Source organism: Melitaea cinxia, chromosome 16 (assembly GCF_905220565.1).
Source record: "Melitaea cinxia chromosome 16, ilMelCinx1.1, whole genome shotgun sequence".
Classification (NCBI taxonomy): domain Eukaryota; kingdom Metazoa; phylum Arthropoda; class Insecta; order Lepidoptera; family Nymphalidae; genus Melitaea; species Melitaea cinxia.
The window spans coordinates 13,713,633-13,739,131 of record NC_059409.1 but is presented as its reverse complement, the minus strand read 5'-3'; the positions used below and the strand labels follow the sequence as shown (position 1 = coordinate 13,739,131).

Genomic DNA, 25,499 nt, shown 5'->3' with positions numbered 1-25,499 from the left:
CCTTTTTGGTTTTTAGGCCCTCCTCAAAAGTGTGAATTGGGGATTCGTCAAATTACTTTATCAGGTGCGAGGCCAGACGGGCCGAGGAAAACGTTGGGTAAACTTTTGAAAAGTTTTAAAAATCTAAGTTAACTTTGGCCGCGCTTCCACTCTAACTCTAAATAAAACATTAACTCGCGCACCGATTTGTTTCGAAACGGACGTATACAACTAATTGACACGGGTTTTTGCCCCCTTGATAACTTTTAAATTGATACCATTATCAAAAAAATTTAATTAGTCTGCCTTAGAAAAAAAGTTGATATTATAACAAAGAAATCGTTTTCCATCCGATTCTAATATTTAAAATTATTTCTATTTTTTTTGCTAATTTTATGTATTGTTTTGTTCTTCAATTGTTTATTTTTTGTTCTAAAATGAGAGGATGAGACATAAAAGGGCCGATGTCAATTTAAAACATTGCCTATATCTTGTCTTTCGCCGTTTAGCGATTCAATATGTCTTCATTAAGCGAATATCGAAGCATCGCATTTGCAAACGGAACACTCCATCTTGATCCTTGTACCGGAACTATAGTCGTTACAATAGTCTCGATACTTTGATCTCATTTAGATTTCAACTTCAATAATTACAGTTTACCTTAAAATTTATTTAATTAAAAAAATGTCGTCGACCTAAATGAATTGATATAAATACAGCTAATTAAAATTTATCATTAAATAAACAAAGAAATACTTAAATAAATTGCATGTTAATAATGGTACAATAAGTAACACAACCTTACATAATTGCTTATCTATCGATGTTAATCGAGAGGTTTTATCAAAACTACCACAATTACCTGAATTAGCGTAAATTATAAGCTAGCTAAACATTTATTCATAATTATTAAATGTCCATTCCGATGACACGCCCTTCATAATTACCCTGCAATCGTGAGAAAGAAACAACTTCAACAAATACAAAGCGAGACCGAATCCAATAAATTGAATTCGTCAAATGAACGTATAAATTCGCCGATTGACATCATTCGACCATTAGATGAGGATAAAAATAGAGAAAATACCCTCTTTAGCAATCGGCTAATTTATTCAAGTACAAGCATTTGATATTTAAATTATGGGAATAAAGTTAATTTAGTATTTAGAATAATGGTGTAGCGGACGGCGGCCACCCGTTCGGAGTATCCAACTGGACCGGGTGGTTTTTTGTCTTTTTGATTTCCGTATCGATGGCGGTTTTTGCGATTCTTACGATAAAGACGTATGGATTAACATATGTTATATCAGCGGAGGTCCAGGCCATATTTAAATTAGATTTATTAGTCCGCCCCTATTAAATGATTCGACGTTGGAGGTTGTTAAAGAAATTATACGGTTTTTGTAAATTTTATCAGACGCATTGTGTAGCGAACAACTTTAAACTTTCTTTTTGAAAACGAAAAGTAAACAAACCTTTCTGGTTGAAGAGATGGGTTGAAAGGATTATTTTTTCTCCAACAATACAAGTCGCATTACAAACAATGGGTACAGTAGCCAAATATAGCTTTTTTTGTGTTCAAGGTGTTGAGGTAAACATCTTTAAAGAGATATGTTAAGGAGATAATTTATATTTCAAATAAACTTATCGAGTATTAGTAATCTGTGCCGATTATTGACGTTTGTTGTCGTTAATGTTATTTCGTAACAATAGATTTATACTTATTGTGGTTAATACTGCAGTGTAGTTTTTTATGTTTCTTTATGTGTATCTGTATTTATATTATATTTTTTATAAGCTGTACCCGTGACTTTGTTCATCTTTCCTAAGATAACCGAACACAATTAATTTTGAAATAAAAATGTCTATGTGTTCCTAAAGACAAAATACAGACATACCAAAAAAAAATACACTTGTGAATTCAGTGTTGATTATAGAGAAACGACAAAAAAATTATAGTACATTTAGACCAGTTACAATTTAATTATAAGTACATATATATGTAGTGGGTATAGTTCTATAATTGGTATGGATCGAATACGTTCGAAAGCCGTTTTAATAGCATCACATAAAACAACGAACCTCGTAGAACATCTATTCATAAAGAAATTCAATTCAGTCCCCATTGTGAACCAAATTTCCTTTGACCAATGTCCGCCCATTAGGTTCTATTACGTCTAGTAAAATAAATACTCCGTTAAACACAATGGGATAAAAAATGTTCATAACAAGAATTAATTTATTGTAAGCCGCGATCAATAGACGGCGAGTGGGTGGACAGTTTCTCAAGAGTCCATCTTTGTCAGGCTTTGATACCAATTTGTTTGTGTCGACGGTTCAACGCCAGCGATTCAAACTTTGGTAGGTGTTGGATTTTTGGCTTATAAAGGTTCAGGTATTACGAAAGAGCTGCGTTTAGTTAGTTAACATATTTTGCACGCAGCAAATCAGGATATGAAGTTAGATTGAAATAAACAAAATAATGTCTTTAATGAAAAATAGCACAAAATTGACGCCCAAACAAAAGATAAAAGAATTTTATCGAGATATCGCGCACAGGTTGACAATGGTCTCGAATTCGATAGAAGCACCTGAATCTCCAATATTTTCCCATGGTCAACCTTCGATAAACACCTCAACAAAAAATCTTACCTTTGGCAAACAATTGGTCAAAGAAACTTTTTTTTTTCAAAACAGGCAGGAGTTCGCACCCACATGGTCGAATATCGATAATATTGTAACAATAGAGAATGGTATGGATTCTATAGAGTTAGGCAAAATAATCATTGTATACTATTATAGGAACCTTTTGATCAATTCTTGTGGAAAAGGGTTTAGCAGTGTCACTTTCTTGTTGATGTACTTTTTTTTAATGCGCATTTTGAGAAGCGTACCTACTACCGTTTTTATATGATACAGAATTTGAAAAGTTAATATCATACCCTTAATAAATATATTATATATATCTACTGAAACATTGTGATTATGATGCTGTGTGGTTACGGCAATGAAAAACCCGAGTAGAAATTTTTTCGTCTTCCTTAGAAGGACCGGATCAGGTATGCCTGATCAGGACTAAATAAGGCATGTAACGCAGATGATTGGTCTAGACCTGATCAGGATGAGATGAAATTTCCTGATCGGGTCCAGATCAGGGAATCTCATCTCATCCTGATCAGCGGGTTCGGCCCGGTCCTTTTAAAAAACACGAATGTATATTCTGGAAAAAATTGTTTAACAAAAGAAAAGCGAATTGATATTATAAATATGTTACTTAAAATAATTATTATGATATTTATTTCCATTTATTTTTTCCAATGTATTTTATTTATTTATGTTTTTACTTTAAATATTAATTATTTTTATTTATTTTTATGTTATTAATTAATTATTATTATTAATTAAATTTTATTTTTTAACTTCTAATAACTAACTACTAATTAACTATTTCCTATTACTTACGACTGCTTCACTGTGTAGAAATGGACTCCCTGCTAGACTGTCCTGATAACTGTATATATATAATAAGTGCGTTTAAAAACATTAATAGCGCGATTCAGGCTCAGTTCGCGTAATTTCTTTCAGGCTATACCACAGCACATAATGGCACATAAGGCATACTGGATCTGGACCAGGCCGGGTCCAGATCCAGTATGCCTTACCATACTTGATTATATTTAACATCAGGCTGTCCTTGTCTGGTCCAGACCTGGTCCTAATAGAGCTTGCCGGATCTAGCATGCCTCATTCTATCCTGATCCGGTTCAGATACATGATCTGGTTGAGCCTGACCATTTTTCTAGTCGGGAATATAGCCACCCCATCTCTTCCCGCGGGTGTCGTAAGAGGCGACTAAGAGATAACACAGTTCCACTACCACCTTGGAACTTCTGGAAGCTGACCGATGGCGGGATAACCATCCAACTGTTGGCTTTGAAATACACAGGCCAAAGACAGGCAGCAGCGTTTTTGGTACGACAAAGCCAGCCCTGCGGTCACCAACCCGCCTGCCCAGCGTAGCAACACACAAGAGTTCACGCCATTTTTGGCGCGAACTTGTGGAGGCCTATGTTCAGCAGTTGACTGCGATAGGCCGAAGTGATGAAACATTCATAAAGGTTGCTATGGGTAGCTACTAAATATAAGAACCCACGTTAGCACTTAAATTTGTCTTAGAATTATGTAACTGAAAACTTCAAATGTCACAATTATAGTAGCTCTTAGATACCTACCCACCTAGGTAAAATAAAAGGATACTTCCAAAGGAATATTTAAAAGAAATTGGTAAACAGCATACGTATTTCTAAAAAAGTTTCTGTAAAAGTGTCTCCGTATTAATAAAAACTTAAAATAGAACATTCCTATAAGATCAAACAGTTTGATTGACGCAAAGATTGCAGTGTATCAAATTTTACCTGGTCCTTTATATCGTTCCCCGACCTGTCTGTTCCATGACCATTGTCCAACTGCTTTTGATTCGGCCAAACTTCGATTTAAATTTTTTAAATGCCTACACGTCAGAATGGACAAACGCTGCCTTTAATAGAGCGCAGCGGCCGTAATGTATTGAATTACAACCAGTCCGCGGTTTTTTTTTTTTCGCTAATATTTATCCTGTTCGCTATTAGGATTGAAATAGCATGTTCTCTATGTATCAAAGATTAACATTAAAAAAACTTTTTACGTAATAAAAAAAAGTATTTACATATATAATAAAAAAATCTGTGTTTAATAATGTGCAATAAAAAAATTGTTCGATATTTAAATTTCAATAAAACAATTAGGTGTAATGTGTTAAAACGGATGCGTTAGTTTTATAGTAAGTACAAAAGAATCAGACACGATGTTTCAATGTCTGTAAAGGCTTATTGTTTCTTGTTAAAGATTAAGTGGGTGTTAAAAATCATAAGATAGTCAAAGGATTGAAAGATAGCGATGTTCATTTATGATTTATATTGTGTATTGTATTGTGTCGGAGAGTTTGTAGGCGTTTTGCTAGATTTATAATAGCTTGCCCTTTTCCTTTTACTAAATATGTTGTTTAGTGAAAATTCAATAAGCTTTACAACGAACGAGCTTTATTGTTATAATCGCCTGCATAAATTTTATCTTCCTTAGTTTCATCATAGATTCGTTACTTAAGATATTATTGTATAATAGCTGCCCGGATAGACTTCGTTCTGTCAAGAGTTAATGGTATTTTTTTTTGTATATATTAAAACCTTCCGTGTGTAAATTAGCCGAATTGATCGAGCCATTCTCGAGTGTTGCGCTTAGCAACATTCATTTTTATTTATATGGATAGATTTTTTTTTAATATACAAATAAAAGATATATAAAACGAGTCCTAATATAGAAAAAAAAATCATTTTTGAGAAAATATTATACTTTTTTACTTTTTCCTGTAAAATTAAAAAAAAATTAATATGATTTCGACACAAATTATAATAGAACACATAAATAAAGAAGTTTATAGTCGAGTGTAGCCAGCAACGTCCGAAGAATATAGACCAACGCACAGTACAGATACGCCAACGCTATGTGTCACGGCAATTGCATTTCCGGACAAGCAGCTGATGGTATAAAACCGTATCTGCATACAACGCTGGGAGCTTTCCCATAGCGGGCAGCTCGTGACCGCTCGCCTTGTTAACGATGACCCGAACTGAGATTATGCACTTACATCCGTTTGAATGATGACTGCTTAATTGAGGCCATGTGAATTGTGTACGTTCGCTGTAAACAAAGCGTTTTTTTTTTGCAATCCACCATAAATGTAAAAGCGTAGAGAGCGCTATGATTAATTAGTTCCTTTATATCGCGGCTGAACATTGTTATAAACTTAATGGGTATATTTTTTCCAATTTTATGTTTCAAATGTTTATTTAGAGTAAAAGGATACGGTTAAAATCAGTAAAGCATGGAAAAATTTAAGTTTTGGAATAATTATCTAATTATTAAAAACCCAAAAAAAATTTTTGGGAAAAGTGACGACGACAATTCAGCTGTAACATCCCACAGTTGGGAATAGTCCTCTTCTCCATTTAGGAGAAGGATCTAAGCTTAATTCACCATGCTGCACCTCTGCGGCTTGGTGGTTGAGAAACGCGGATACGAATTTCGACGATACATAGCACACGCAACCACAAAGCAAGTAAAATTGTAAAATTTGCTCCAATCAATTATTCAATTAGAATGTCGACTTAATAACCTGCGTTATAAGGTTCATATTGCATGCACTGATGCATCTAAGCAAAGACGAGCACAATAAATTTGATTGCGGCCGCAAAGATCAGTTTCTTCCGATCAGCAGATAACCGCGGAGTGACCCGTGCGAGCCGCGGCCCATTGTCTACTATAGTTCAAACGTCAGTACGAAACGATTACAGTTGGATTAGGTCTAGATTCCCCATTGTGCGCGGTTAGGTTAATGTCAGAGGTATAAAAGTACTTAGTACTTGGAACATATCACGAAAACGGGAATTTAACGGATTCAAATAAGGATTTTTTTTATAATATTTTTTTATTCGAATTTTGAAACTATCACTTAAAACGTTCTTAATATATTTTAAAAGCAATCGGTTCAAAAATTACTCCTACATAATTATTTATTTATATCTATTAGGTTATCTTCAGGTTGGTACACCTTCATACCAGTACAGAGCACCCAACCATACAACAGATATAATAAATATCAAAACGAATTTTCACATTTGATAAGATTACCATTAGCCAAATCTATATATATTTAGCTCTTTGTTTACGAGTAAGTCTTTAACACAATGAGATTAAATCTCACCACAGATTAACAGATAACAGATAGGTTATTGATAACCTGCAGTGGAGCGGCGTGGTGAATTAAGCTCAAATCCTTGTCATACGTGAAGAAAGATGCCTATGACCAGCAGTGCGATGTTATAGCCTGAATCGTTTTCTTTTTCGTTTATTGATATCTTTTATTTATTTATTGAATAAAAAAAATAATATGATTTTAAAGATGTTATATTAAAAAAACAATAATAATGGAATATTTATTTAAAAGTATGAAAAAAAAATGTCAAAAATTAACAAATACGTAATTAATTAATTTAATCGTACGATATAATAAAGATTTTGTTTATCAACGTAAAATTAATGGTTTACTGCTTTCGTGTTTATCGCTTTATTAGTTAGTTAGTTTTAATTAGTTTTTAGTTAGTTTTTATTAGTTAGTTAGTTTAAGGAAAAAAATCTGAAAAATCTACACTTAATGCAATTTCATTTTTCATCATTTAATTGTAATTAATTACCTGGCGCTAAAATCCGGTTAAAACAGTCTTTGAAATAACAATAAAATATTCACCAACTAAACTATTTGAAAACAATCAATTAAAGTTAATTCGTTTTGTAAAATGTAAACTATATTATAGTAAGAAAAAAAAAGAAAATAACAGCGAGTGTCTTCTCACTTTTCTCTCACGCTGTCTGCAATTTTTTGTCGACATTAGTTGACATCCAACCCTTTGGAATTCCGTCAATAGATACAATAGGACGAGTATTGTTCACAGTGGATTTCTTGACCAGACATCGACAAAAGCTTCGTACTAATGTACCAAGGTGCTTCCGTTTGACATTTAATCGAAAATATTGATGATCGAAATCAAAAATGTGAGAAATTTATTTGAATTCAATAAAGTATGATAGTAATAAAAAAAAAATTAAGTTAAATTTTACGCAGGTACGCTAAGGGAGTAATCTGGTGAATGCGTGATGAGAGCGTTACGAAAAGTGTGATCGGGTGAGGCGAACGGAGAAAGAGAGAGCAAATATTTTCTTTTTCTCTCATAGAAAATTACGTTCCGTATATCTAAGACACAGTGCAGGCTTATTGTGCAAGTCTATTGCTAAAGAAGTTTTACTTCAGTGGTGTGGTCTAAAGCACACTCCTTTTTTTCACTTTATTTTGAATGTGTTACTAAATGAAACAACAAACAATACCGGTATTCCGGAAGTAATATAGGCTATTAATTAATAACCTACTACTAGTGATTGTGGTTGAACAGACTATGAAACTGAAATTTAATCGATGTTTTAAATTTTCAAACAACATATAATATAATAAAAAATATATCTATGGATATTATAATTATACCCTTTTCAGTATTTAAAACAAGTAAAGGTAATAAAAAGGTAAAAATATTGTAATACCTTTTACCATACCCTTACATTTACAGTTGCATAGTAAAGTTAGGAAAGAAAAGAAAGGCAGGAATCAGGAGAAAAACCGCGAATGGTTAACTACCGCGTAACATTTTGTAGGACTCCATAATTACCGAACACGGCAGCCACCTGTTCCGTTTTCACACGACCAGGTAATCCGAAATCTTATCTCGGACAACGGTTCGTAACTGTATCATTTTTTGTTCTTCCCGCACCACGTGATATCAGGGTTTTATAAGGATATACGCAGATTCGTACTGGCTTTAAAAATTTTGATTGTGGGGAATATGATTTACTTTTGATTGAGTCAATACATTTTTTTTTGTGATATACTTATCATACTTGATCTCGAAGCAGCTTGAGTTACTAAAATTGATTTAGGATACTGAAATATAATTTTTTTTTAAAAAATATTTACTACTTTATCAGCTTTGAATAAGAATATAAAAAAAATTATTCTTACATCACACAATATAACCCAATATCACACGCAATTTGTCGCGGTCGTAGGAAAATTGAATTATTGTATTGTTTATCACATTCCCCTATTATTTGTGCCTACCAGATGTACACTCAACGTCAATCTTTCATGTTTGTTTACCTAGAAATAGCAAACATTCTGTTCATTCTGCTGCTGGGGTCACTACGCTCACGTTTTGATCATTCGTTTATCATAATTTCATTACAACGAAGACAATCTCGGAAAAAATTGTAGTTGAAAATAAAATCTTACACTAAGTTATTTACCAAACACAATCAAGGGATGAATATGAATACACACATGAAATAGATACAAAAGTTAGGTCAGTTTCACATAAAAACCAAATCGAACCAATAATTCATGCTAAATACAGCGCAGGACAATTACAAGTCAACCATCCATTTGAATCCCGAATGATATTCATTCACTAATACCATTTTCGCAGTGACGTGCACTTTTTGCTATTCAAATGGGGGACAGTTGTATTTTTTCTTTATGGAACTTTCGTCGTGGTCTCTCGTTCTGGATGCAGCAGACGATTACGCATATTTTTGCTCACACGTTATTAGGGGTGGCGTGTATGAAAAAAAATATACTATTATAAATAAAAGGAACCCAACAAAGGGATAGGAGAGCGATCGGGGTCACTAGGAAACGGCGGTTTTGATACGGGGTTTTTTTACCTGACGGTCTGGGGGATTTTTTAATGACGTTTTGGGACTCAAATCATTTACCTAGCCAGTCAGTCTGTGTTCATCTGCGAAGATGAACACATGCTTTATGACTACGAGGAAAGTCGAAGCAAGTGCCCAGTGGTCGTCTGGACTTATAAGACTTTGAATTTACTCTGGCGGGCTACGGCTACAAGTGCTACGGCTATTTTTTAAGTGAACTTAAAGTGCAGTTTACAAGAAAATGGATTTATCATCAAGGAGTAAGTCAAGATTTTTCGACTCTGGAATCTACTTGAGACGTAAAGGTATTTTAGTTTTTCTATTCTGAGACCATCGAGAAAAATAGTAATTTGTTTCGACCGAGTCTTGTTAAGTCAGTATTTCGTAATCCATCAATTTACATACATGAACCGATGAATCGAAGTTAATGTAGATAGAGGGGTAGCTATAAATGAGGCAATAACCAATGTTGAAGACAAATTGGAAAGTAATAAGGCAGTGAAAATGATATCTGGCCCGAAACATATCTCTATATGAATCTGAGCGAATCTGATGCCATTTACATTAACATATAAATGAGTAAGTAAGTGGACTGATCGTAGGTTATTTCGTAGATCGAACATTTTACTGTATCGGTCATAAAATAAAATTTCTCTGCCATCGCTCGATCGTTTTGTTTATGATTGCGTTATATGTACCAATTTTATGTTTTATAAAATTTATGGTATTTTAATTAATACTATAAAAATTAAATATTGGCATCTACTCCAATATACGAAATAATTTAGATATAGGTACACTTCGAAAGCAATATTTTTTTATTATTTACACATAACTCATAGATGTGTATAAAGATACCATTCGTTGTCAAGAGTATTGGAGTTAGTTTTATATCACGTTAGACGCTTTATTAAGTAAACATCCAGACAAAAACATTAAATTATGCGGAGAAAAGTCACACGCGAACGTTAAGCAATAATAGCGCACGCATGCCAAGAAAGCAAGAAACCTCAGCACTTTATCAACATAAAGCGATATTTAAAAGTGTATTTTAGATATGTGCCTCGGCTGCATTGACCGCAAATATTTAGCTAGCGGAGTCGTTTGTCAAAATAATGTCCGCTTGGGCGTAGCGGGCGAGCGGCGAGAGCTGGCAATGCGGTCAAATGTAGATATGTATTACATGATTTCTTATTTTATTAAATTTTAAAACCTAATTTCCTTTCAGATATGTACCTTATTTGTGAATATCTCTCTTTTTAATTGAACTCGGTGGTTTAGGACATTCATTTTAAACCACATAAGTCAAATAAATGTAATGTATCGAAGTAGTCATTTGTTTATATATGGTGTTTTAGCTTAAGATTATATAATTTTTATTATTATTAGACAAATTATATTTATTTTTGTTTTTATTTGTTATAGATGATCAATAAACGCAGATATGTCATACCGTGGCTTTGAGATCTAAAAATTAATAATTTCGAAATCGACAACTAAATCACCGTTCAAGTTCTCTCTTTCACAGAATATATATATGTCATCGAAATAACCTTAAAAATGCTTTAAAACGAAACAGCTTGCCAAGTCCGAACGACTACCATTTTACTCGCACTGCTTTCGTACAGTCTCCCTAGAGATGTTACAAGTTCTTAAGACCTTCAAAATAAGGTCCATTTTAATGTAAATAAATAATATGTTGGCCACCGTGCGTCGTACAAGGGTTGGTAGTCTGGCAAAGCTCCCGACCGGACGTCGCTATGTAACCCCACTTTTATTGCTTTCGGAAAAACTGTATCTCTTGTTTCCATACAAGCGGGAAATTGTAACCATTAAAAATATGTGCTTTTTAACGCAAGGTATACTTCTAAAATAGTAACTGCAAAACGAATAAACTTTATACGTTAATATTTGTATCATTTCTTGTACCTACGAGTACATTTTTGAAAATGAAGAGAAAATAATAGAATAATATAACTTAAAAATAATACTAGTGTAACTTAACGATTATACTTAGGTACAATTTTCTTTTAATTTTTTTCCACAATCTCATTTTAGTATCTAGTAAACTCTTAAGTATGATTTAATGTTATTGCGAAATAAAAAAATGTGTCTTTAAGATACAATAATTACATTTTATTTATTTTACATTGATTTCGACTTTATTGTTTTCTCCTATTAAAATAAAGACTATATTACTCAGTGACATAAATAAATAAAAAATCAAATCTTTTTTCATCATAGCACTGGTAAAGCTTACCATACTCCTATTGGCAATCGAAAACAATTGAATTGCACACAATTCCATAGGTACCTATATAGATATACGAAAGATACTCGAAGTAATAGATACAGTTGGCGGCAAATAATTAGAGCCGGGCAGTTAACGCCAGCTCCGAATTAAGATTTTTGCCATAAATGCCCGTCTGACTAAACTGCCGCGCCAAGGATTAGGGGTTAAGTGTCCGCTTTACGGCGAGCCTTAGTAACGATCCCGTATCGATAATAGACTGAATACATAGACATATATATATTAAGTGTTATATTTACTGAAACTTGATTAATATTTAGATTCCTTCCAAAGAAAAATATGATATTGTTGTAAAAAAATGGAATCGGTTGCCGATGAAAACGCTTAAAAATTGAAATTGAAAAAAAGTTGTGTCAGTTCCGACACGAGAAGGGAGTTTACTCCTTATCAATTTAATCAAATTATAATTAATCAAAATATTAAAATCGCTGTAATCGATATATATGTAAATTGACGCTTGCTACAGTAAACGCTGGTATAATATCATACATAAACAGCAAATAGCGCTAGACAACATCACTCTCAGCGTCACTAAGCATCAGCGTCAGTTGTTTTACACGATTTCACTCCAAATTTTTTTTTAAATATTATGGGCATCGGTACATCGTTTCTTAAGAAGTAAACTCCAAAAATTGAATTTAATTATACTCGTAGTGACAATCTCTCTCATTACCTACTAGCTGAGTCCGCGACTTCGTCCGCGTGGAATTAAAAAAAAAATTTGTTCAGTTCGCAGTTACAAAAAAAGTAGCCTAAGTTACTCCTTATTACATCAGCTATCTGCCAGTGACAATACCGTCAAAATCGTCCGACCCAGCCGTTTCAGAGATTAGCTGGAACAAACAGACAGACAGACAGACAAAAATTTAAAAAAAAGTTATTTTGATATGTGTACCGTGCATACATATGCATTTAGTAAAAATCGGTTATTTTAATATTACAAACAGTTCAATTTTATTTATTTGTAAAGATTATATATTAATTTAAATAATTCTTAACATTGTTTATCTTAATGGTTTTGTTTAAAATATTTTTTAACAATTTCTTAGCCAAATTTGAAAATTCGTACAGTAGATAAATTATATTACAACACTAGAACCGTAGAAGGAGGTAGGAGTCCGGTGTGGCGTTTTTATTGACACTTATGCCGTGACAAACAACTACATCTCAAGATACTGGAGTCTCGCACTGAAAATGGACCATTATAGGTACTCGTAATTGATTAATGCATAAAGACTACTCACAACTGCGTATAGTAAGCACTATATTAATTTTTATTAAGAGTACCAATTGAGTTAAATATATTTTAGAATGTATCTTGACTAATCAAATACAGTATTACTTACGTTTTTTTTTATTTGTGCTTGAATATAATTTCAAAATATGAGAATAACGTTTCTGCTTTTAGAGGTAATATATTTCTATTAAGGGCTGTCCATCTCCCCAGGCGACATATCGCGTTACAACTACATCAAAAAAGTGAAAAAAATAGAATAAAATTCAAATCCCTCTAACGAACCGGCCAATACTCGGGAGGGCTCTGTTTTCTTACGGTTATTCCCAGTGTTATCCTGTATTGGATATCAGTAACACGATCACTGACCCGGTCTTAATTCAATCACCATGGAAGCCGTTTTTTTCTTTACCTGTCTGCGATAGATGATAAATTCGTAATTTATTTATGAAAGGAACGTTTATATAACAAACTGCTGACGATAGTACAAATTATATGAAAAAAAAAAATTAAAAAAAAAAAACAATACTTATTCTCAACAATGAAACGAAAAACTTTTGTTCATAAAAATATTTACTTAAGAAAATATATTTTTATTTTATTTCGATTTATTTTTTCGTTTTCTACTTATTTTATACTATTTTATAACAATTAGTAACATTTTCGCTATGAAAACTCCTTAATGGAAAGACATTTTTGACACTGGCCACCGATCCCTTTAGTTCCCTGAGGCCGAAAAAAAAATAGATGAAGATAATCAGACGTTTTTGTCGCTCAGAATTACGTCGGATAATTTGATTAGCTATCGGTGGGCGAGAAGCGTACCCTTAAGAGGTAATCCTATTTTATAGGTACGCCTCTTTAATTTGATAGTCTTTATCTGTTTTTATGCTACTTTCTCAATTGTTTTTATTTTGTTTTCTTTTTTGTATCGATTGATATTGCCACTTGGCTATTGTTTATTGCACGCGCTTCAGCCTGTAATATCCCACTACTGGGCATAGGCCTCTTTCCCCATGTAGGAGAAGGATCAGAGCTTAATCCACCACGCTGCTCCAATGCGGGTTGGCGGATATATTTCCTACTATGAGTAACGATCGCTATCAGGTGTACGTGATAACAACCGGGATCGACGGCTTAAAGTGCTCTCCGAGGCACGGTGGGGAGACCCACAAGGACTGCACAAACACCCAGACCACGGCAAACACCTGTATGTTAAATTTTTTAATATAGTAAATTTAAAAAGATTAGTATATTTTTTTACACATCAGAACCACCCAGACCACGGCAAACACCTGTATGGCCAATACAAATGTTTGTCATGTGCGGGGATCGAACCCGCAACCGCCAGCTCAACAGGTACAATCCATGGCTGTTACCGTTGCGCCAACACGGCTTCAGTCAGTCAGTTTATTGTACATTATAGTTTATTAGTTAATCTTTTAATGGGATCTGTAAAAAGTCGTTGTATATTTCATTTTATAAGTAGATACATAACAGAATATATTACATACACACTTTTACTAGTACTGTTTATACATATCTAATGCACAATAGATAGGTATTTATAGAAGTTATATTACACATACAATAAGGAGTAAATAGTACATATTTCTATATAATTATAGCTACAATAATACATATAAAAAGGAGGTCATTAGTAGCGTGTTGATTAAGCCCGCCTTACTCAATAGACGTAGCTGGGCGTGGTATTTACCATGGTGTTTACAGTAGCCCCTATGCTTTAGCTATAATTATAAAGTTTTAATAAAAAGATGCTTACATGGTAAGGGAGAGTCACCGTGACGTCGTTACCGCTCCGCTGTTCCTGACCTTATTATGACACGTCAACAAACTACTAAGATGTTATAATTCTAGTGAGCTTCCAAGAATATTTATATACATGGAATATTACCTAGATACTAAAAAGATGTTTTTATTGTAAATAATATAAATTGGCAGGATAATATATATTTATCTATATATAGTCTCGGAATTTCTTTAAACAATTTTGATATTTCATTAAGTAAGATTTACGTGTATAAAACAAAAGTTAGGTACATATTTCCTATTCACCTGTTCAGTGTCATTAAAAGCTGTCATCAAGATTAATCGCATCTTATATTAAAATTAGTTACATTATCATCGCTAATATTTTGCATTACTATTATAGTTTTGCAAAATATTGTCGAGTGTAGAATATGTATATATTACGAGTATATAATAATAAAGCAATAGCGAACGAGCTAATTAATAGATTAATTCAGAGAATCACCGGTATGTAAAACCTAAACAGATAGATATCCTTAATAAATAGTACAAATACTTACAAATACGAGTAAGGATCTTTTTATTTTTATACAACTAGGTCAGCAAACAAGCTTACGGCTCACCTGATGGTAAGCGATTACCGTAGCTTGTAGATGTCTGTAATACTAGAAGTATGGCTATCGCATTGCCGACACTACCCCCAATCCCCCCAGTAGCTCTGGTCATTCTACTCACCACAGGGACACAGCACTACTTCAAAACAGTATTATTTAGCTGTGATATTCTATAAGGTCGTTGTATTTCCCTAATCAGGCTCCTACAAATCTGAGCAGGATATTTTGGCTGTTCCCTACCTCAGTAAAACCACTTTGTTCAGTCTGCCTTATTAAGAAGAATGAATTTAATTGAAAATATTAACTGAGAAATTTTTCTTCACTTAATTATGACATAAGCATACGACAGATATGCCTACCTAACGATGCAATTTTTCAAAGAAAAATCGAATACAACAGAGAAATGGCGAAAAATGTTTGTATGCTTGTTAAATTTATTATCGGGTTGTAGTTAAAGTTACTTATTTAATAACTAGCTGACCATCAGACGTTGTCCTGTCTTGCGAACTTTCAAATGCGTGAAGTTTGAACAAGAAAAATTTTGGATATGGTCACCCTAAGTACCTTACCAGCAGCGTCTTCGGTGCGACAAAGCCAGACCTGCGGTCATCAACCCACCTGCCCAGCGTGGTGACTATGGGCAACACAGATGAGGCCTATGTCCAGCAATGGACTGCGATAGCTGAAGTGATGATGATGATGATGAAGAAGTACCTAGTGTTATAAAATACAAAAAAAACAATACGTTGGTCAAGCCGAAGCGTTCGACCATAAACGCAACAAATACACACTCAAACGTGACCCGAGATTTTTATGTCTGATAATTTAAAACATACCAACGTTTTGAGAAGCTAAGCTTCAATTGCTCAACAGTTCTAAAATCTCCGACATGTTTTAAGTCAAATAAATCACCGATCAGTTTGAGCTGCAATAAGCCAAGTTGGTGTGTAAACATTCAAAAAGGCACGATGAGACCAAAACAAAATTTTACTAAACAATTTAATAAGAGTAAAACAACCTGAATGAAGCGAATCGGAATTTGCCGACAAGGCTTTATTTATAAAAGGCCTTTGAACTGAATGTCCATTTCCGACAACTTGAACCATTCAATGAGACAGAATTGAGTCGTCAAAGACGATAATGTCAAAATTTATGCTTTGAAATATAAATAAGGCCTAAATTATAAAAATGAAGTTTGAGTACTAAATAGTTTTGAGACGTTTCATAATTTTGCCCTTCAGATAAAGTGTCATACAAAGCAAGTGTCATACAAGTCAAACATAACTCGTCAATTCTATGAAATTTTTAGAATGATTAACTTTTTGGGAACGTGTCAAAAAAACTTTAGTTGAAATATTTAAAATTTTTCTACCCTGAATATATACAATTATATATATATAGTTCTATTTTTGAAGTTTAATTAAATTTGAGCCTTGTTTCAAATTTATTTTATTTATTTAAATTAAAGTTTTTAGCTGTTTAATAATGTTTGTAAAGCAAGCAATTATTACGTTACTGTACAAATTCAAGAGAATCGTAGTGTTAGGACTAAAATATTAAGTTTTTAAATGATGTTTTTTATTCCTTAATATATAGTGGTAAGTACCTGATACGTATAGTGGATTGGTAATAGTTGCAATGAAAATATTCTCACAATAAGGTCATGCGGAAGGAACATTTTATATAACTAAAACAGATTTTAATATGAAAACTCAAGTTATTGGTTGTTAATACAGGTAATATTGAAACTGAAATTTCTAATGGATTCATTCTGAAACGCACACAAATTACAGGGGCAAAGTAGTAACAATAACATTTGAATAGGACTCCATCGAGAATTGTAATAGAGTATATATGGGAACTAATGCTGGCTCCGAAACTTATAATAACTCCCTACGAACCCACCCCCGCAGAATTCGATAGCTAGTATTTTTATTTGGAATTATTGTGGTGAAAAACGTTTGATTTCTATGGTCACAATGGGGTCGCTTGATCCCCTGCCAATTAATATCGGACACGGTGGTCGCGTTGTGTCAAAGTCGGACATATTTTTTGTTCTTTATAAAGTTATGGATAGGCCTATCAATCTTCGGTATCTTGTATTATGTGACCTATATTTAATATTTTACTATGTATAGCGCAGCTTCTAAAATATTATAAATTCAGCACATCTGTTACAATTTATTAGGAAAACCAAACATACGTATACCAAACATACATATATAATATTAATCAGATATTTTACATATACTGTGAAAAGAAAAACCCGCATAATGTAGGAAAGAAGTCTTTGAAATTAATTTATAATTACTTTTAAACAACAAAACGGGTATATTTTCATGTTACTATTACGCTTCTGTCGTTGTTTTAATAGCTGTGACTCTAACGATGTTCCAAACAAGCGAGAACAGTGTAAAACCTTCGTGTCGGAACGAAATGTAATTAATAATTAATGCGACGACGGTCCTCTCTTAACTTCCGACACACAAGTTACTCGCACACGGTGACCTTTTCTGTGGCGAAAAAACAAAGCACAGATTTAACTGTCATGCCGATGTAGTAACGAGCTAATTTAAACTTTTCGGTTGTCCCTTCGGAGGGTGGTTCCCCCTCCGTCACCTGAGGCGTTCGGCTAGACTAGACACGAGTTTACAATAAATCACGGCTACCAAACATTCTTGTACAATCCATCCACATCTGGATAAACATTAAAAAGATGAAATTCGAATAATGTAAGCAGCAACTCTTGGCCTTATAAATGGCCTGTGGTGGTATGCGATTTAAGCAATCAACTAAATTTAGTAAACTTAAGTTGTATTGCAACTGATTTTTAACCGATTTTAAAAAGACGAGGTTACTCAATTCGACCGTATATATATATTTATGTATGTTCGGGGATAACTTCGTCGTTTATAGACCGATTTTGATAATTCTTTTTTGTTCTTAAAAAGGAGATACCCCAAGTGTATGGAAAGGAGATGTGTAATACCATGCTAAGGAAACCCGGATCTGATGATGGAATCCCAGAGAAATCGAGGGAAACCCTCGAAAATCGTAGAGACGACTAGTGAGTTTGTTAATTTTTTTCGTCTACTTACGTTGTTATTACTTGTCGAAGTAATTGTAGTCGGATTTTTAATTATATATTTTTTTTATTAATTAAACAGTAATTGTAAAGTGACGATTCAAAAGTGCTTTGAAGCCTACCTGAAGATATTTAAGAATCAAATAAAATTAAAGATTTTTTCTGTTAATTTTCATTTATTTTTTTTTTAATAAATAAAAAATGAATAAATGAAATTTTATTAAAACACTTTAAATTCTTTAGACAGCATTTAAATAGCATTCCTTTCTTTTTTTGTATCATATAAGTAAAAAAAAAATAAATACATAAAGAAATGCTAGAACTTCCACCTTTATGTCTGTGAACGTCTTACTCAGAATTCCGTTATAAGATTTTTAAAAACTCGCATTGATTTAACAACTGCTTATTCTCAGAATTGACTATTATTAAATAAAATAAAAAACGGGCCTCTAATTGAAGCCATTTTCTTATATTAGTAAATAGGTTTATTTACTTCATAGGCACATAACAAAACTGTTATCGAAAGTACATATATACATTCAAAATTTTACAAATAAATCAATTCAAATTAAACAGTAGGTGTAAAATTCAGAGCGCATGTGATGACCAGTGTCCAGTCGCGTGTGGGGGTGTGGCTACCTGCCTCGAGCTACCCCACACTGCCTATAGAACCGATATCGTTCGATTTGATAGGCGATTACGTGGGTATGTACACGGATAAATGTTTCGATATATCATCTCATAACTTTTATCTGTCATTCGAAATTTTTTCTTCAGACTTCGTATTTTTATATACTTAAGTTTGAATTAAGTTGATCATTTGTCTATGTTAACTAATTATGTCTACTTAACGCAGTAAAATGATCGATGTTTAATTTTACGCCAATTGCATAGGCATATTTTTTATTGTTTTAATCGTACAGAGCGGAAGGAATGGCAGAAGTTTCAAAAGGAAGCGATTAAAAAACAAAACCATTTGCCACGAGCCATGGCTGCCTAAATAAATCACAAAAAAAAACGTACAATTGTACGAAACATTTACATAATAAACCCCCTAAACAAACTAGGTAGGACATTGTAAACAAAGCGGTCGAATCATGTAGTTTTTTCGCTATATTAATTTAGTACTCCGGTTACAATCGGCCCCTGTACATTATTCCGTAAGAAAGCACGGCCTACTTTCCTCACAAAGATATTGAAGGAAAAATAATAATAAAAGCGTACGGAATGTAAGGGAGTCTGCATAGTACTTATGTAAAATTAGCTCGTACGGCTTTGATGTGCCGACCAATTGTGTGAGTCTTGAATATGAAAGTGCCTTTATAATTCTCGGGCGTCGATGCCGGTGTCGGCTTATTTATTAGGCAATTAAAGAGCTATGTGCCCCGTATGTAATGGACGGCTTAGTATATAAAGTCTGCATTATAACAAGACGGGAGGTTTGAGTGAGCGACGCGGTGACAGTTACGCGCTGAAATTAAACCTTACGCTAAAAATAAAAAAAGTTATAACCGTACCTTAAAGTCAGTGACGTAACCGTAAATATTCAAATAGTATTTACTGTAATATAAAAATAAAAAATAAAAATAAAAACAAAATAAAAATAAAACACTATCAAAGTAATCGAACTTTCATTTATCTTGAACAGTAATATCACTTACAACTGAGATATTAAGATGTTTAAAAAAATCATACAACACTTGAAAACACCCTTTCTATTTAAATAATTATCACAGGTCGTTTTGACTTGAGGCCTGGCAATAAAAATCGGACGCATCTGTTGAGACAACAATTAACTTACCTGTCCCAACAAAAGTATGAAAAAAAGCCTCGAACACCACAACAGCTATTATCCATTGAGACATAAGTGGTCAACGCCGCAACTGACACCTTACGTTTGACGACCGTGACTGGGACAAGATATAATTAAATATAATTTAACACTTGAAGGGTTGAAAGTGTCATTGTCCGTATGTCGTTTTAATATTTGGACCATAATTGGCCTTGGATTGAATGCCTATTCATCTTGCGTATGTTCGTCATCTTTCTCTTTTGGTAATTTATTTTGCCAACTGCTCAAATATTACATCCACTATAATGATATTTTAAATGAGTCATAAATTTAGCATCAAAACCAAGAAAGCTTTTGTTTTTGTAATATTTTGTAGACAGTCAATAAGATAGAATAAGAATCAATAAGAATCTAACAAAAAATCAATATTATGCCATTAAACAATATTAGGTATAAAAGTATATTTATTTTTTATACTTAGATTTATTTTTCGTTTACCAAAATTATAAATCATAATATTTATACTCATCTTATAAACATCAACAGATTTTTTTTGTTCAAACGCGCAAATCACACAGTCTCTACCAGTACTACATTTATTAATTATATTTTAAAATTATATTGTACATACTGCAGCGCAATAGTACCGAACACGTTATTATTGATCCTGGCCGATCATAGGCCTGTAAATATTCCAATAAATTAAAAATTTTATTATTAATCGTTTCATTTTTTTTACAATTCATAAATCATTAGAGTTCATATTAGTTTTAATTCACAATGATCGATCATTGGTATCCAATGAAGTTTTTTTTTTGTATCGTATTTGAATCACATCGTTAATAACCATAAGCTTATGTTCTGGGTTATTGACAAATTTTAATTATTTTTCATTCCAACAGTAATCTCTCAGCAGAAGGTCATAGTGACGCTAATTTGAAAGAGATAGTATTAGACTATCAGTTACTATTCACAATCATTACAATGTCAATGATCGGCCATTGATCGATCATTATTATTTTCGTCAACGTGATCAGGTTTTCACGAATATTTCTTTTGCAGCGGATGCGGACAGCGCGGCAGAGGGCGGCGGGTCCCCCACACCCGGCGTGACGGATACGCTCACGTGTGGCGCGTGCCGCAGAGCCTTCGCGTTGGCGGACATCGTGCGGTTCATACAGCACAAGGTGTCTTCTTGCGACAAGGACCTTACGTCGTACCACTGTTTTAGTGCCGGTCAGTATTATGCGCAAGAGGTGTGCGTCATTACTTAAGCGTTTCCGCGGCAGCCACAATAGTATTCTGAAAGAGTTTGTAGATCGATGGGAGAGTCCTATGCTGCAACATTGGATAAAGCTCCATTGTTACTAACACTATATGGGCTAGTCCTGAAATAAATGTTATAATAATAATAATTATTATTATTATTATGTGCAATTGTACTTGTAATGCCACGTTATGCAGACAAATTAAGGAAAGAAGCTAAACATTTGAGTTAATTAGCTTTAGGTTTAGTTAACTGTGTGGTTACGGCAGTAAAGACTATAGCCACTCCCTCTCTTCCCGTGGGTGTCGTAAGAGGCAACGAAGGGATAACACAGTTCCATTACCACCTTGAAACTTATAAAGCCAACCGATAGCGGGATAACCATACAACTGCTGGCTTTGGACACAGGCCGAAGACGGGCAGCAGCGTCTTCGGTGCGACAAAGCCAGATCTGCGGTCACCAGCCCGCCTGCCCAGCGTTGTGACTATGGGCAACACATATGAGTTCACGCCATTTTTGGCGCGAACTTGTGAAGGCCTATGTCCAGCAGTGGATTTGAATTAATTAATAATAAGATAGTTTCATTAACATGTCGAACAATATCTAAGCTGAATTTAAACCAAACATTAGTAAATGCGTCGTTATACGATTGTAAAGTGTAGCCATTAAATTATATTTAGGTATATTGTTATTTTATAACCTTAACATCTCACTGTTGGGAGTATTGGAGCTTAATCCCCCACGCTGTTCCACTGCGAGTTGGCGGATACATTCTCTACTATGAGTAACGATCGCTATCAGGTGTTTATGATAATAACCGGGACCGGCGGCTTAACGTGCTTTCCAAGGCATGGTGGGGGGACTCACAAGGATAGACATCCAAACCGGAAAGGAATATTTATAGAAATAAAAATTTCCATCCCGAGCTGGAATCAAACCCGCAAACCGTCGGTGTTTAGGGCGGCTACTTGCACCACTGCATCAGAGCGGTTGTTTGATTGATTTAGTTTGGTAATTTGGTCTAGACTTACTAAATTTGAAAAATTCATAAGTTAAACTTACCGCTTTAATTTGTCAAGAACATGTAATAATTTTGGCTTTGTTTAACTTTAGTTACATAAATCATGTAAATCTAGCTTTAGTGAAGACGTATTTTCCATACAAACTGCCGTCCTCCGTTTCAATACCCTAGAAGTAGAATTATCACAAACTCATCGAAAGCTTAACTGAGGTAAGGCACAGCAGGAATTTCCTGCTTAAAATATGGAGCAGCCTGACTGGGGTAGTACCTCGACCTTACAGAAGATCATAGCTAAATAGTATTGTGTTCCTGTTGGTGAGTAAGGTGACCAGAGCTCCTGGGGGAATTGGGGATTTGGTCGGCAATGCGCTTGGGATGCTTCTGATGTTGCAGGCGTCTATAAGCTTCGGTAATCTCTTACCATCAGGTGAGCCGTAAGATTGTTTGCCGACCTAGTGATATAAAAAAAAGCTTACATAAAAAAAGATCACATTGGCTCGAATTCTAGTCTTGAAGATGACAAATCAAACCCAAAATTTTACTTTATGACAAAGCAGATATATTTTTTTATTTGTTATAATAATTCTCATAGGTCCGAACTCGGATCCTGAAGATGGTTCAAGACCGGGACAAGTAGCAACAGGCAACTCAAGTGGGAGAAGACCATCACTCCTTACAGCAAGGCGGCCACCAAGTAGCAGGGTTCATACTCCGCCTCTGGCTAGCCCTTCGATAGCACCACCAGATCTCCTTGAAGATGGTGGTGCGTCGAGTACACCTAAGCGGTTGTTGGATGGTTAGTAAATATTATTCAACAACATAGCTTTGTCTATGCTAAGTAGGGTATAAATTTTATAATTCATAAACGCCTCATTCAAAGGCAACCAAACACTTGTATGACCAATACACATATCTCGAGTGAAGATCGAATCCACGACAACCATCTGTGACCAATACGCTGATTTATTCATGCATATTATAATAATAAAACATGCAAGTCACATTTTTAATTTTAAATCAAATATATAGTCACTCATCATCAGCCTATTACATTCCACTGCTGGATGTAATCTTCCCCCACAGTAAGCCAAAGAACCTGATCTCCAACTTTCACCATCCAGTCACTAACTACTCAAGTGTTTTTTTTTTATTAATAGTCGTTCACACAAAAATAAATGGCTTAAATATACCACGGTAAACGAAAATTATAAATAACATTGTCTTTAGAGGTTCTGAAATAATATTTTTTTCTTAGAAGCTGATGCTGGAGTAACACCTAAAAGAAGGGCATCCACATCACCAATGCCTTCAAGTTCACCCGACGAAGACATTAAACCCAAAATTAAGCAAGAACAAATGGACACTACAGGATCTCCTGAGGACCAAAAGAAATCAAGAACTGAAGTGGCAGACGCAGAATCTAATACAATGCACAGTGGTAAGTTCGTATTACATATGAGAGCATTTAATTAGGAACTACTACTGTAGCCTTCTTTAAGCTATACAAATAGCTAATATTTTCATAAAATATCTCTAATGTTTACGAAACAAAATAACTGTGACATACATATACCAGGATGAAACTGTGAAGTTTAGATTACAATTTATTTAAAATGCTTATGTCATCGCATTTTCTTTGTAAAGCGTTTAGGATTTTATTAATGATTTCTGTCCACTGTCAGCTTCAAAGGATTTGGTCTTTGGAGACAATATTATCGTAGCGTTCAGCTTTTGTCCTTTGTTGTGCAAGATGTAACACAACAACAATACCAGCGGCCATTTATAGATCGCTTACGTCATCGTACGATCATACATTTTCCATAGGAGTTAATCTTGTCACATTGCACGCGTATTGACCAAGGGATGTTCAATATTTAGTTAAAAATATCAGTAACAAAATATTTATAACAAAACATTAAATAATAAATTTATAATATTTTTTGACTAGCCCGTTGGCGCAGTTTGTAGTAACCCTGCTTTTTGCTCCGGGGGTAGTGAGTTCGATTCCTACCCGGAGTCTGGGTGTAATATATATATTATTATATTTATTTATTTATATGTATGTTAATCGAAAAAAAAAATAGATGTAGCTATACCAGTTGGCTGTTACCTATAACACGAGCATTAAGTTGCTTATTTTAGGGAAGTTGTAAATATTTATTTATTTAATATGGCGAAAAAATAAAATTCAAAAATTATAAATAAAAATTAAAATCAACGTCAAGCTATATCATATATAATGGTAAAATAACATGTCACCAGGTGATGACTCTAAATAATCTAAGTGCAGTTAAATTGATATGATAGCTGTTTTAATCCTTTTCCTGTGAAACTTATCGCTAAAAGAAGCAGAACATCTGTATAACCGAACAATCTTGCGGGGGAGTTTCGAAAAATAATCTATCCGAGTATAACCCTTTGTGCGAGCAGATGTGCCGTCATTTGACACTTTTGTATTAAACCGTTGCACAACAAAAGCTTTCTTAAACCCGAAAATTGTGCACCGTTCAAAATTTTCAACCCGCATTTTGTCAACTGCTTTGTAAGCCACTACAACTTAAACGGTAACAGTAAATAACGAGAACTCGAACGAATTTCTTTAAACAGCTACCGTAACTTAAATTTGTAGTAACATAGAACGATCAGTAACGAGATATGTAAAGATTAAAGCTGGGAAATAGTTAAAATAATTTACAAATATTGCTGTCATAACACTATTTCGGATTGCGCTATCATCGAAATGTCAATTGCAGGTTCTGCTTCGACGCCAGTTGTTTCGGCTTATTGAGTTTATCCTAAACGTTCATATTAACCCCTTCGAGTGAGCTGTCAAACCAGCCATATTCAATAAAGCACGAGGGTCCTGTTTAATAAAATATTACATTATATTAAATTATTGATATCAAAGACAAAAGAAACGCATCTATAAATCAACGAGACTATGAATTATTTTGACACGAATAATATAATTCTATTGGTGACAGTTAAATCCGACCTCGTGCCAACGTAAAAAGGGACTTTCATTTAAATTGTATTATTTTGTACATATTAATTAACCCTATCGCGTTATG

At 33.9% G+C, this 25,499-nt stretch overlaps 1 protein-coding gene across 1 annotated transcript in view; it reads left to right on the top strand.

Annotated features, from left to right (window-relative positions):
- Positions 1–25,499, top strand: part of LOC123661107 (B-cell lymphoma/leukemia 11A) — a 40,343-nt gene that overhangs the window by 2,324 nt on the left and 12,520 nt on the right. Inside the window, exons 2-4 of the mRNA XM_045596105.1 lie at positions 21,202–21,375; positions 23,021–23,224; positions 23,684–23,866. Coding sequence (XP_045452061.1) covers positions 21,202–21,375; positions 23,021–23,224; positions 23,684–23,866 — 561 coding nt within the window. The remainder of the gene's footprint in view (positions 1–21,201; positions 21,376–23,020; positions 23,225–23,683; positions 23,867–25,499) is intronic.